This window comes from Erythranthe guttata, chromosome 7, assembly GCF_056151865.1.
Source record: "Erythranthe guttata isolate IM_541 chromosome 7, IM_541, whole genome shotgun sequence".
NCBI classification, from domain to species: Eukaryota; Viridiplantae; Streptophyta; class Magnoliopsida; order Lamiales; family Phrymaceae; genus Erythranthe; species Erythranthe guttata.
In genome coordinates this window covers 3,448,516-3,463,300 of record NC_142539.1, presented here as the reverse complement: position 1 = coordinate 3,463,300, position 14,785 = coordinate 3,448,516, and the positions used below count along the sequence as shown (strand labels likewise).

The 14,785-nt window shown below is 33.6% G+C and overlaps 2 protein-coding genes across 5 annotated transcripts; both read right to left on the bottom strand.

Annotated features, from left to right (window-relative positions):
• Positions 1-1,663: 1,663 nt before the first annotated feature.
• Positions 1,664-11,314, bottom strand: LOC105975031 (putative triglyceride lipase). Of its 3 annotated transcripts, none has more exons than XM_013000197.2 (18): positions 10,875-11,314; positions 10,141-10,199; positions 9,832-9,913; positions 9,671-9,738; positions 9,364-9,433; positions 9,053-9,134; positions 8,895-8,959; positions 6,274-7,161; positions 6,136-6,198; positions 5,914-5,960; positions 4,198-4,243; positions 4,013-4,092; positions 3,810-3,923; positions 3,586-3,667; positions 2,622-2,747; positions 2,211-2,291; positions 1,963-2,088; positions 1,664-1,871 (listed from the first exon to the last, which is right to left on the bottom strand). In XM_013000197.2, exons 1-18 carry the CDS (start codon positions 11,181-11,183, stop codon positions 1,806-1,808), a joined length of 2,454 nt encoding a protein of 817 aa, XP_012855651.2. In that variant the 5' UTR covers positions 11,184-11,314; the 3' UTR covers positions 1,664-1,805. The 3 variants fall into 3 exon arrangements, with proteins under 3 accessions (XP_012855651.2, XP_088676883.1, XP_088676882.1); XM_088820757.1 differs by having other exon boundaries at positions 9,822-9,913; positions 10,875-11,257; XM_088820756.1 differs by having other exon boundaries at positions 9,827-9,913; positions 10,875-11,240.
• Positions 11,315-12,424: 1,110 nt separating this feature from the next.
• LOC148768996 (uncharacterized) lies at positions 12,425-14,364 on the bottom strand. Of its 2 annotated transcripts, none has more exons than XM_088820389.1 (3): positions 14,229-14,364; positions 13,279-13,413; positions 12,425-12,795 (listed from the first exon to the last, which is right to left on the bottom strand). In XM_088820389.1, the coding sequence occupies exons 1-3, from the start codon at positions 14,280-14,282 to the stop codon at positions 12,715-12,717; spliced, it is 270 nt and encodes an 89-aa protein (XP_088676515.1). In that variant the 5' UTR covers positions 14,283-14,364; the 3' UTR covers positions 12,425-12,714. The 2 variants fall into 2 exon arrangements, with proteins under 2 accessions (XP_088676515.1, XP_088676516.1); XM_088820390.1 differs by having other exon boundaries at positions 14,235-14,364.
• Positions 14,365-14,785: the final 421 nt, after the last annotated feature.

Below are 14,785 nucleotides of genomic sequence, written 5' to 3'. Positions count from 1 at the left end.
GCTTTCATCATTATTTTCTTGTTCGTTTTTAACTCAAGAAAAAATAATACTAATTTTAGTTTGGTTGAAAACAATATTGTTGGTTGCAAATACAATTTTTTTATTCTTTAAATCATAATTTTATAAGCATATAATTTTTTAATCCAAACCTGTTTAGGAGAGGCCCGGCCCAAACCCGTATGAATTAAATTTAGGGTGAATTTCACTTTCCCCTTGAACTTTGACTTGGTATCATTTTACTCCATTTTACTCTTGATTGCATCAACTTGCCCCCATGCACTTGAAAACTTTTCTCAATGTGGGCCTCAATGTGGGCCTCACTGTTAGTTGTCAGATATTTTGACCTTAAAACTCTTTGATCTAAACTCTAAAATTACCAAAACGCCACATCTCCCAGTTTAAATAATTATTAGGGTAAATAGCACTTAACCCCCTTGTGGTTTGAAAATTTTGCACATGACCCCCTTGTGGTATGAAATTAGGCACTTAACCCCCTTGTTGTTTTGACATTTTGCACATGACCCCCTTATGGTATGCAATTAGGCACATAACCCCCTCGTGGTTTTAACATTTTGCATATGACCCCCTTATGGTATGAAATTAGCACATAACCCCCTTGAATAGAAAAGGGGAAAAGACTAAATTACCCCTATCAATTGTTTTAATTTAAACATAATTATTCTATAAAATGAAAAGTTTAATGTGTATTTTTAAAATGAGAAATATAATATATTATTGTTTTTTTTAGAATTTTACAGCACATATATTTTTTTAATTTAATTTTCATTGGAGAAATATTTTTTTTAGATTTTTCCAAAAGAATAAAAAAAATAAAGACTTTGTTTTAAAAAAAAAATTAAAGTTCGATAACAGCTATAATATAATATATTATACAAAAAATAGTAATATAATAATCATAATTAATGATAATATTAAAGATTTTCAAATTGATTTCTAAAATTGAATAAACTTTAGGGGTAATTTAGTCTTTTCCTGTTTTCTATTCAAGGGGGTTATGTGCTAATTTCATACCATAAGGGGTCATGTGCAAAATGTCAAAACCACAAGGGGGTTATGTGCCTAATTTCATATCATAAGGGGGTCATATGCAAAATATCAAAACCATAAGGGGGTTATGTGCTTAATTTCATACCAGAAAGTGGTCATATGCAAAATGTTCAAATCACAAGGGGGTTAAGTGCTATTTACCCTAATTATTAAAACAAAAAAACAAATAAAAAACAAAAAAAGAATAATAGAAAATTCAAGACAACAAGAAAATATAGTCCACGACGCCAGCCACAATTTATTTTTTATTTTTATAATTTTTTTAATAATTATTTAAACTGGAAAGGGTGACTTTTTTTTGTAATTTTGCAGACTTAGATCAAACGGTGTTAAGGTCAAAAGACTGAAAACTAACGGCAAAGGCCATATTAAGACAATTTTTCAAGTACATTGGGGCAAATCAATGCAATCAAGAATAGGAGGGGGTAAAATGATATCGAGCCAAAGTACAAGGGGAAAGTGGAATTTACCTTTAAATTTAATTAAAACCTGGCTTTGAACAAATGAAATTTGTTGATGTATATGAAGGCAGATTATAACACACAATCAAGGGCATTTTTTGCTGCTCTAATCTATATAAACATGCAGATTAAAATTTTGAGCCCCAATTTTCTTCATGGTATATCTTATAAGCTGGCATTATGTCGCACTTGTACACAAGAATGGCAAAAACTCGATTATTTACTTCTTACCGATTCGATATTTACTATTACGTTATAAGTGTGTGTGTGTATTTTTCAAGCCGACAGCTTTTGGTCAGCCGATTTTGATCCTCCGACGGACTGATAATTAGACCGGACATTCTGAAATTCATGCAAGAAAATCATAGGATCAGTCTACATGCACAAATATATATATATATATATATATATATATGATAGAAAAATTGAGTACCTCAAGAAGTGTAATGTAATAGAAATCTTCCATATGCTGCATGAGTGCACTTCCATCTCTAATTGATCGGAAAATATTTATTTCCGTGTTCAATATGTTCTCGACGAGTTCTCTTTCTCCTCTCATCTGCACACAAAATTAAAACAAATGCTATTTTATATCCACAAAGTGATTAGACTAAACCAACATCAAATAATTCCGACTTATTTAATTAATCATGACTTTATAATTGAATTTGAAAGACGTACAAATTCAGTGACAAGAACATCAGGTGTCGCCTCTCCGATAACATCACCTTGATATCCATCCTCAAGAACATCCAAATTATCCTGCAATCATATATATATATATATATATATATATATATATATATATATATATATATATATATATATAAACAACATGAAATTAAAATCAAAGGAAAGAGTGTATACAGCATGAATAAAATAACTTTAGCATAAAAAAATCGAAACACAAAACTTAAGCATAATGCACCCAAAAAACGAAAAAAAAAAATACCCAAAACATATCATAAATTTTAACTGATAAATAAGCAAAATATAGATTGAATTTACGAAAATTATTTAATCGTAAATATTTCCCTAACCAAACAAGGTGACATTATTATGTCCCTCGGCTACATTGATAAAATATCATACCTTTGTATTTCCGATATCTCTAGCGGCCAAATAAACTGGTTGCGCCACGTGGCAGTATCCCATCAGACGTGGCACCGTTGGTATTATATCTCTATGGTTCACAACTCTCCAACTGTCCTTTACTTTCTGCTACCACATAAACAAAGATCTAGTTAAAAATCATCGTAAATATCTCAAATATCAATACCTTAATTCGAGTAACATATACCAACAAAGTACAAACCTTCGATTTTAAAAGAAGAAAATAAAAATCAAGTACAGAACAGCAAGTCCTTAACGGAAAAAATAAAATAAAATAAAATACAGTTATATAAAATAAAGTGGGTAAATTTAGGCCACCCCCTAGGTAATGTCAAATTACAAAAAATCCCCCGTGTTTGGGTAATTACAACCACCCCTCCACTATGAATCTTATTACACGTCCACCTTATGTTGTCAAATTTAGTGGAATCTTCTAGATTACGTGGAATATTCTCCAGTTGTATCCGTTTTATCCATTCGAGCTCCACATATTGAAACAAGATGATCATAAGATGTGTCTCTTAGCTTGTAAACATCATTAGATTGTGGTGTAACGAAAACTGCATTTTTGCACAAAACAAGTACAACCTATAGAACATTCCACGAAAACTAGAAAATTTTGTTGAATTTGACACCGCATGGGTGGACAAGTAAGAAGATTCATAGTTGAGGGGTTGGTTGTAATTACCCAAACAGAAAGGGTTTTTTCGTAATTTGACCTTACCTTAGGGGGGTGGCGTAATTTACCAAAAAAAATTGAAAAAAACGAAAGAGCTTTTGGCCTTTGTGGAACAAGAAATTGGCAAGAATCTCACTTTTCATTTGGATCTGAAAATGATTTTAGATTTTAAAGAAAGTCACTCGATACACGTAAATAGAAGCATTATCAAATATACTCTTTGTTTTCAAGTTTGGTAATCGAAAAGTATAAACATGAAATTACCTGGTTGTAAACTTGAGCAAATATTTTGTTTCCAACTCGAGGAGATCCGAAATTATACATTGTCACATTAATAGCTCCATGCCTAGGTTCGACAGATAGAGACGGACAAATAAGATACACCGATATTACATTCATCGTGTAATAACAAAGACCAACCAACCTAGAATGCATCGAACAAGAAAAAAAGAAGGTTGTCGCAACCAAAAAAAAAGGGAAGAACTCACTTTGCTAATTGACTTGAAGACAATTCAAGAGCCATAAGCGTAGCTAATGCACCTCCCAAACTATGTCCGGTCACATAAATATGCCATTTCCGAAGCTGATCCGAAGAATCGCCTCTGTTATAAAAACACAAAATCTTTTAGTGAAAAATGTCAAAGGCTTCGAAAAAAGAGTTAGTTTCATTTTATCTAGAAATCGTGATTACCTGTAACCGATAGCTTGTTTAATGAGGGAGATAAGCCTTGTCCTAACGGAATCATATGCATTCAAGAAACCACTATGAACCTAGAAAGTTATTTACGGGTGGTAATAAGATTAGTTAAAAGCCGATATCGACGGGTAGTATGTATTAGGTAGTTGTAAGTTGGAATTAGAAATGCCGAATTGTACCTGAACTTCGTTCTTAAAGTCACCACCTATCCTTTCAGGGTTTAGTCTGTAATATTAGAATAGAAGTCAATAAAACTAGGGTAAATAGCACTTTAACCCCCTGTGGTTTGAGCTTTGTGCACATGACCCCCTGTAGTTTGAACTTTGTGCACATGACCCCCCTTGTACTTTTACTATAAGTAGATAATCCCCTGTGGTATTCCACTTGGTGAATAATCATGCTCATTAGGAACATGAAATTTTTTAAAGCACAAGGGGGTTATGTGCTTATATTAAAATACAAGGGGGCCAGATGCTATATTGAAAGTATAATGGGGTCATGTGCACAGAGTTCAAATCACAGGGGGTAAGTGCTATTTACCCATAAAACTACAAGCAAAGCATATTAAGAAAAAACAACGAGCAAGGCGTCATCTTATAAAAGATTCAAAATGCCAATATATTTTAGGGGCAATTATGGGATACTTATTAACAAATAGATCGAAACAAAAAACTCCATTACCAAAATTTTTATCTTGTCCTAGATTCCTTGACCAATTTTGAGTGTATAATTTAGTCTAAAATTGGAATTCAATAGTTTATTTAGAGTCTGTAGGCTCTAAATACGGACACGCGGGGATACGCATAAATATAAAAAAAAATATAGGGGTATTTATAAATTATAAAAATATAGGGGTAAATTTATAAATTGTAAAAAATTATTTTCGCCAAATCGCATAAGAGAACCGCTCGCACTTGTTGCTTGTGTTCTTGGTCGTCGTCGCCGCTAGAGTTTTGGACTTTTGGGTGGACTCTCAAAAAAGCCAGAGGAAATGTGTATTACGGAGAAAAGGAAATACGTATGTTTTCATTAGGGCTTTCTCTTAAAACATAAGATCCGTGTCCCAACTTTTTAAAAATTGTGGACACTGCCCGACACGGGTGTCCTACTTTTAGTGAAATTACGACACGGCCCGACACAGGTGTCCGAGCCGTGTCCGGGTGTGTCCGAGTGCCCAGGTGTCGGATACGGGGACTCTTCACTTTCTAGAAGTGTCCGTGCAGCATAGTCATCCACTAACACAGATTGTCAACGAAGGGGCCATTTTATTAATTTTTGTAGTTCATGTGGGTATTTGGTATGACCCCCATTGTTCAAGGGTGTAAACTGAAATTTCCCAAAAAAACAGAACTAAAAAAAATTGAAAAAAAAAAAAAGTCAACAATGTCGGTTGGCGTCAACAGCGACAGTGGTCAAAATTGGGTCAAGCGTCAAATTAGTTAAATTAGGGTTTAAGTTTAATGGGGTGAATGTAATTTTGCATTTATTAGAAAAGACATATTGAAAGGGTGAGTTTATTTGCAAAATAGAAAAATTGATCTCTCTTTTTGAATCAAGTATTTGGACCTCCAAAAGTCATTAACCCATAAAAATAAGGGATTATTAATTGGAGGTCCCTGAAAAACATTTGGTACCGCTTAAAGGACAGACAATATTTCTCGTTTCACTAAAGGTCCTCTAATTGGATTTCCGTACCATTTAAAGTCCTTGGAGCCCTCTAATTCGGTTATATAGGTGATGGATATACCACCACACTAAGCAGAAACTCTAAGTATCTGCACTTCCCTAAAGAATTCTAGTAAAGGTGTTACTAAAGAACGAAACACAAAATAGAAAGAAAATAAACAAGAAAAAGCAAATCGAACTATTATCTTTTACGAAAATAAATGCATTACCCGGCAGGAACAAGCATCAAATCTGTCAGCAAATCCTTCCACTTAGTCTGGAAATATATCGAGCCCGTCAGCATATATATATATATATATATATATATTATATATATATATATATATATATATATATATATATATATATATATATATATATATATATATATATATATATATCAAACATATACAACTCTTTGCACGGGATTCCGGAAAAATCAAGAAACTTACTTGTTCCGTTCCCCTGAATGCGATAACAAGTCTTTCTCTTTCCAAATCACGCCAAATTGCTACCTATTATAGAAAATGTACAATCACTAAAAAAAACGGAAACAAAAAAAAAATAAAAAAATAAAAAAATAAAATTGCCTGAGTGTCGGTTTCTTCGTTATCGAAGAAGCAAATCTTTTCGAACTCGGACTTAATAAACGTCGGATGACCCAATGCGTTCGCCAGCATTGCCCACGCCTCCATTGCACTCTCAGCTGTCGAGAAAAGTGCCTTCATCTCTTCATCTTCCTTCTCGCTCAACACTAACGTATTATTCGGGTCACTAATTAATAATCTCTTACTTTCTTTGTCCACTTCTTCGGTTTTCCCAACTCCTATATTCAACTTAGAAACCGCAGCATTTACGACCATCAACGCACCCAAAATCGAGTCGGTCTGTCTTAATATCTCTTGCGTCACTTTCTTGATGTCCGGTAGAGAAGACGCATTTGGCGTTGTTGTTGTTACCGCATCGTCGCTAATTGTGTCCTGGTTATTAGGAGTTGCGAGGCCGGATTCGACGTAACTCGTCTCCGCTATTTCGCGCGACTGAATTCCGATATTCTTTAATAAGTCAAAACCCTCCCACTTTATCTTCTCCGGTAAAGGAAGACCGAATTTTTGAGCAACTTTTTGATTGACGGAATCGGCTAAATTCTTCCAAAACTGCTTTTCTTCTGACGGGCTGTTCGGCGTACCATTACTATTAGTCTCATTTGTGGGGCCCGTTTCACTGCATGTTTGTTCCTGAAGGTTCTTGGCATCGGAGGAGGAGGAGAACCAGTCCTTTTGAAGATACGAATTGTTTATTGATTTAAGCTGTCCGAAGGCAAACTGCACAAACTCACGAGCTGGCACGGTTTGGTCTGATCCGATAATCATTTTTAGTGCAGGCTCGAAGCCGTTTTTCTGGAAAAATTCGGTTACTATTGGGATTTTCCACCATTTCTTCTCGTCGTCCATTTTTTCGAAACTCTTGTACTTTATCTGAAACGTGTTTGGCAAGAACGAGTATTTCACCAGTTTAATATATTATTCATGCATAAAGAAGAGTATTACTATGTCATTGAATGAGATAGATATTAATTAACAATCAATCTACTTCGAGAAAATCCCAAATTTAGCCATAATTCGACCGTTGACGGTTGACGGGATTTAGTTAGCAGCATGAAATAATACAGGGGTCTTTTTGCAATTTGCTCAAAGAAAAATCCCAAATTCAGCCCTAATTCAACCGGTGACCGTTAGTTGTTGACTGTCAACCAAACGGCGTGACTCAATGAGTTAAAATGTGACAACATGAGAGTATATTTCGTTGACGGCAATAAATGGGAGACCAAATGTGAAAAATGTGCCAACTTCAGGGACCAAAACTGTAATTATCCATCGTTGACCGTTAGTTGTTGACGATCGAACAGACGGAGAGACTCAATGTGTTAAAATGTGGCAATATGAGTGTACTTTGTTGACGACGGTAAATGAGGGACCAAAAGTGACAAATGTGCAGGCTTTGAGGACTAAAACTGTAATTTGGGTGGAAACTTTTACGACATAATATTCTTCCATTTTTCATAATCTAAGTTTCACGATTGTCAATAAAAATCTAACCAACTTTTTCTTTTTCCAGGTGTAGAGATCGAAATTTTGAGATAAATTACTAATTAATAACCAAAATAAATCAGTTATTAATTAGGTCTCAAAATTTAAAGTCTATAACATATTTGGTCTTTAAAATGTCTGGCCCACGCTGCAAGTCGAGAAACCTTAAATTGTGCCTATAAAGGAAAGCCTCCAGCTCATGCAAAAAGAGACTCACACAGACACATATCGAGCTCTCAAGCTCACGTCTCGAGCCTCCGCCTCGAATTCATTTGAATTCGAGGTGTTCGTGATAGGAAATCATTCGTTCGATTCAAGAACAAGTTTTTAAGCCCTTGAATCAAATCTAGAATAGGAGAGAAGAATCAGGGGAATTCACGGAGATTGTAATCCGCTTTCGTTTGATTATAAATTATTTGTTCCCTATTTTCCTGTATTGTATTTTTATTATGTTTTGCAGACTCGAAAATTTGTGGTTAACACCAGGACACGAGTACTTTGCCTGTTTAGATCAATCTTCTCATCGAACAAGATTTTATTTTGACGCTTCGTCTAATTTTCAAAAACTGTAATTCCTAATACCTAATTTCATGTTTGCAATAGACAATAACTAAATTAAAAATAATTAAAAAAAAAATGGTTAATTACGGTCATCCCTGAAATAAGGTCAAATTACAAAAAACCCCTCATGTTTGGATAATTACAACCACCCATCAACTATGAATCTTCTTACACGTTCACCATTATGGTGTCAAATTGACCAGAATCTTCTAGATTCCATGGAATGTTCTCTAATTTGTACTCGTTCGTGCACAAAAATGTAGCTTCTGATGCACCACAATCTGATATTTACAAGCGAAGAGACACATCTTATGATCATTTTATTTCAAAATGTAGAGCTCGAATGTGATAACACGGATACAAACTGGAGAATATTCCACGTATTCTAGAAGATTCCACTAAATTTGACACCATAGGGGTGGACGTGTAAGAAGATTCATAGTTGAGGGGTGGTTGTAATTACCCAAACAAGAGGGGTTTTTTCGCAATTTGTCCTTACCTCAGGGGTGGCCGTAATTTATTAAAAAAACTTTAAAAAGAATTCAGAGAGAGTAAGTTACCTCTACTTCTATTTTTCCACCACCTCCCATCCCTTCCAAGTCAAGAAGTACTTCATGGGAATTTCCTATCAAAACGGAGTTCAATTTTAGGCTTGAACGTGAATTTATCAGTAACTTATTATAACACTAATGTGTCGTATGCAACGATTAAATAATACCATCGCAGAGGTTTTCCAAATCTATACAGGCATTCCCCATTCGTTTGTGTGGAGTCACGAGATTCGCATCCCAAGCCGCCACCTAAATATTTAAATTAAACATCTGAAATAAGAAAAGCAAAAAAAGAAAAGAAAACGCACTCATTATAATGGAACATGATAGTATCTGAAGCCAAAACATTGTATTAGGATTTTCGGGTTTCAGGTTTTCCGCCATATTTATTTTGAATGTTGAGCCTGGATAATCATTGATAATAATTATTATTATAAAAAAAAAATTAAAATAAGAAAATCACATAAACCATAATAACCTGAAGATTGTGCATCGGTGGCTGCTTTATATTCAAAGTGAACTCCTCGTTCCACTTTGGTTCTTTCGTCCTGACAAGTTGTCAGTGGAAAAGCTCGTTTCAATGTACATACATTGTCATATGATCTTTTTACTACTCTGAAACAAACTAACGGTTATTTAAATAAATTAACGCAACAAGAATTCCATGAGTTGATCGAAAAATGATCATGCTACAAAATATAATTCTTATATTTAAATAAATATGTCTAATATCTTATATTCCAACTTTTGGGATCAATCGATAAGTGAAAAACGAAACAAATTACCCCCACTTGATCTTGCTTTTGACTTCTTGACAATCCAATTGCATGATCACGTACGGATCACTAGTTCCCTGAAAATAAAACGTACGAACATTAAATTGTTTTATAATTCGAAGACTGATTAATCGCAAAAGAAAGAATTAGAGTACATTACATTACCCTACCCAAGGATCCATGGCAGGTAAGTTGAAACCTTTCTTCAGCTTTATAAATAATTGTCCATCGTAAATTTCCCGTACAAACGACCTGAAAACGACGTTGAATCTTAACAAAATCCAAAGAAAAGAGTTCACTATTTTTTTTCCTAATTTTTTTTATTAGGACATTACATTTTGAGGTGCAAAAACGTAAAGACGAACATAGCTAAATAAACGGATTACTATCTCTCGATCTTAGTCAACATAACAATAATACTTTCCGATGAATGATAGAGTTAGCTTTGTCGTATTTTGACAAAAGCGGAAATTACGTACTCTGAAAGGAATACTGTCTGGCACTTGCCTGCATCCATCTCGCGCTTGCCGATTTTTTCCTATTAACAAAAGTGAACGAGAACTTCAAAGACTAAGAATAATTTTTTTTAAATGATGGAGTTACTTAATTTCCACAATTCTACTATAAAATTAAAATAAATAAATATATAAATAAATAAACTTCCCATTGATTACCATTATACCTTTTTAAATTGTCAATCACAAAAATATTTATTCGATCGGTGATACTTTTAATCTATGTAGCACGGAAACTTCAACTTCTTAAAGTTTCCAAGTTTCAGACACTCGAGGACACCAGTCGGACACCTTATGGACCATTTTGCAATTTCTACAAAGTTATTAGCATGTTTGAATAACAAATTTTTCAAATAATTTTGTGTTTCCCTAATTACAGTATAACCTCCATAAATTAATAACCTTGTTTAAATAATATATTTTCTCGGTGTCGAGTTGGGAACAACATGCTAGATTAAGAAGTTATTAATTAATGTATAAATTAATAATTAATAATTTATCTATAAACTAATATTTCGCTAAATTAATAGAATTTTGATGGTCTTAAGAGTATTAATTTATAGAGATTTATCTGTATTTACATGTATTTAATGATTAATTGCAAAAAAAAGAAGACAAATATCCCAATTTCATCCCATTTCCCCATGTGAGAGAGAGAGAGAGAGAGAGAGAGAGAGAGAGAGAGAGAGAGAGATTACAGGCGGGGTGGTGTAAGCTTCAAAAGCAAAGCCGGCGAGAATAACGGCCAAGTTAATATCAAAAGGAGGCCTCTCTTCCACACTCTCCTCCACCGAAACGGAATTATCAATCTCGGCGCTTGCTTTGCAGCAGTAGTATTTACTGAACCTCGGACCCAACAACAAAAACCCATTCGATTTCTTGTCGGAAAACAGTTTCCTGGAGAGCAAAACTTTCTTGGAGAACGAAAACGAACGAGGGTTCTTGAATTGAACCGGTTTTAGGTATTTGGCCGGCATGAATTTGGGGTGGGATTGAAGAGCGGCCATCGATTGAGATGAAATTTTGATTGGGGATTTTTTTTTTTTTTGGGAGCCGTTTGTAATGAGAAATTGAAAGGACTGATTTTTGAGAGCACTTTAAAAAGGTTGTTGAGAGAATGTACGCGAACGTGTGATATTTACCAACGGTCATTTTTTAAATAGGCAAATTATGGAGGTAAAATTAAATTACGAAAAAACCCCTCGTGTGTGGGTAATTACAATCACCTCATCAACTATATATTGTCTTGCACGTCCACCCTTACAGTGTTAAATTTTACATATTGAATGAGGGAGTTTTTAGTTAGACAATACATAATTGATGTGGATGGTTGTAATTATCCTAACAATATGAAATTTTTTTTTTTGGAATTCGATTTTATCTCAAAGAGGTAGCTGTAATTTGCCCTTCTCGAATATACCATATTTTTTTTTCTAATTTCCAAACGTTTTGACCTTTTTTTCCCTTTGGTAGTAATATATATTAAATTGGTAGTAGTTTGGTGAAATCAATTGTATTGGATTTGGAATTAAACTTTTTAGGACCTTTTCAATTCCGTTTCGAAAAGAAATCGGTAAATGGAATTTCGAGAATTGTAATAAAAAAAATATATATTCTAAAACTAAAACTATGGGACCAGAATCGTCATAATTTGAAATTTCTATTTTTTTCTTCATTTAAAAACATAGGATCTAATATGCATTCCAATTTCATTCCAAAAAAAACCAAAATATTATAAAAATCCAAATTTGCAGAATTTGGAATGAATAATATATTATTTCAAAATTGGCTAAAATTTTATTTAATAGGGACACTCAATATGAGGGGAAAAGACTATTTTGCTTAGTTACGGGGTTTCGTGAGAGCTTATTTACAGAGTTTAGTTATGTTTAGTGGTCATCTAGCAAGAAATCCATACCTATTTGCAATCATTTCTCTCCGAAATCTGTAGCTAAACAAACTGAACCAACAAAATACGTAGATCTAATTTTCCAAATGACTATTGTGCATGAATGTGATTGTATGTGCATGTGTGTGTGCGCGCGTGTGCGAACGTCGCTCTGTGTGGTGTGCGTGCGCGTGTGTGTCACTATGTGGATGTGTGCACGTGTGTGACTTTGTATGGAAAAGTTTTGTTGATGGCATTGCGGGAAGCGGGAGTGGAACAGATCCGAAGGGTTACAACAAAGATTGAAGAGTTGCAAAAAAGATGGATGCACTGGTGGAGAAGAACATATGGATACTGAACTTTTAGCAAAATTCAAAATCTCATTATCCTAATTTGAAAGAGTATTTGTCCAAAGATGTCTAGCAAATTATTCCAATAACAAAAGAATTCTCAAATCCAAGACAACTTTATTAAATTACCATAATTAAAGATAACAAATCCAAAATTCTAATCCTAACCAAGGGAAAACTATTTTTTATTACATCTCGAGAACAATCTTCATATAGAAATCTCGAAGCATCTAACGAAACCAAACCAAATTCACTAAAATACAAAAATCAAAACAATCAGAAAACGACGTCGTCCCAGTTTCACTTCTTCTCTCCCATGCCCAAAGTGTTCTTCACACCATCAATGGCACCCTGAGCCATGTGAACAACTTGCTCTCCAGTCTACAAATTAATCAATAAATTAATTAAATAAATAAATACTATTTTTAGCTAATATAATACAAATTAATGGACAAAATGCACTTCGCCCCTATAAATTTCTTATCTTCGCACTATCCCTCAAAAAATTAGAAAAAGGGACAACGTGCAGATAAACAAAAATAACATTTAACATTTGCCCCAAAAGCCAATTTCTGGTGGGTATCGTGCAACAGAAAAAAAATTTTTTGAAAGGGCAACGTGCAACAAAAACACTCAATTCCGACGAATAATCCATCAGAATTTTGCTATCGGGGGCAATGTGCGACAAGAATAGTATTTGAAGAGGGGGATTTACTTTTTTAAATTTTAAGGGGGTAAAGTGCAAAAAATATAAATTTATAGGGGGTGACATGCAATGTGGCATAAAATAATTTATGGTCTTTAGAAATTCTGAATAATATAAATTAATTCCATTTTTATTATTTATTTTTAAAGAATAAGAACCTGTTGAAGGAATCCAGCATTTTCCTCTTTGCTAAGTTGCGCCTGCCCTTCGGTTTTCCCTGCTGCGTCGCATGCCTTATCATGCGCCTGATGTGCTGTGCCCTTAGCAGATTCCACCCACTGCTCCGTCTTGGCCTGACATAATACATGTACATGAGAATCTCGATAAATTAATAAACTCGCTTAAATAACGATTTATTCCAGTCCCGATTTGGTAAAAATATATTAAATTATTAGTTCGATAATTTAATATTGTGCTGAATTAGTAGAATTTGTTAGTTCTGATTGTATTAGTTTATAGATGTTTAAGTGAAATCTATATTATTCACACGATCTTTTAATTTGTGAATGATCGAATGAATGATAGATGTTATATCGAATTTATTGCATTTAATACCTCTATGTTATAAATACTAGAAAAGGAGATCAGTATGGTGTATTTTGTTAGCACACAACCCCTATATGGTACACTTTTAGGGGTTCTTTTGCTAAAAGAATGAATTGTAGGGGGCTTTTCTAATATTTTTGACACGAGCATTCTTTTTACGATTATAACTAATACGTGGGTGCTAAATGCGATGAACCCATGTTATATTTGATACAATATTTACTCAGGTGTCGTTTGCTTGCTAAGTACTAAGTTGGATCGATTAAATAGTATGAGTTAATAAGATGTTTAGTTAGTAAGATTCAATTTTCCTCTGGTCCGCTATTAAAATGAAAGTTCGCAATTAAATGCTACTATTTGATGAAATTAATAACTCACTGCAAATAATTTTGTTAAATAAGAGATTTTATTGACAATTCATATATAATACCAGAATCTAATTAATTAAATACAAGACATAATTTAAAGAACCAAATATATTATTAATTAAATAATTAATTAATCGGTAGGAAATTATTCTAATTTTAAAGATGAGATAGAAAAGGACATAATGGGTAATTACTTGAACCTGAGTTTGGCCGTGGGTATGACCAGCATTGTGTTGACCGCTCGACATCGTTACCTAGATCTCTTTTATAGAAGATTAAAAAGTATTTGGTTTGAATGTACAGATAAATTGAGAAGAAAATAACTTGAGTAGTTTGTGAGTTTATGGGGTGTTTTTATAGTAATATATGAACCAGTAGAGAAATGACAAGTGGCAATTTGGTTTTAATAAATTGTTGGTGAGGAGTAAATTACTGCTGGTTTTGACCTTGTGGAGTGTGAAGTTTGTATCCATGTTTTCACGAAAAATATGCTCCACTTGCCATTTTGTACCATCGGGAGGTCTGAATTTCGTCGATTTTGATCTGAAAGTTTTCTATTTTAGAATATAGTAAAGAAAAAAACCTGATTTTTGAGAAGTCTGATTTTTCGACTTTTGGAATTATTTTCGAAAAAATACCATTATAATATCAATATTATCATATATTTTATATTATATGTGACTGAAAAATGGAATTTCTGAACTCCGCCGATTCTAATACAAAAATTTTCAATTTTGGAACCAAGTCTTTT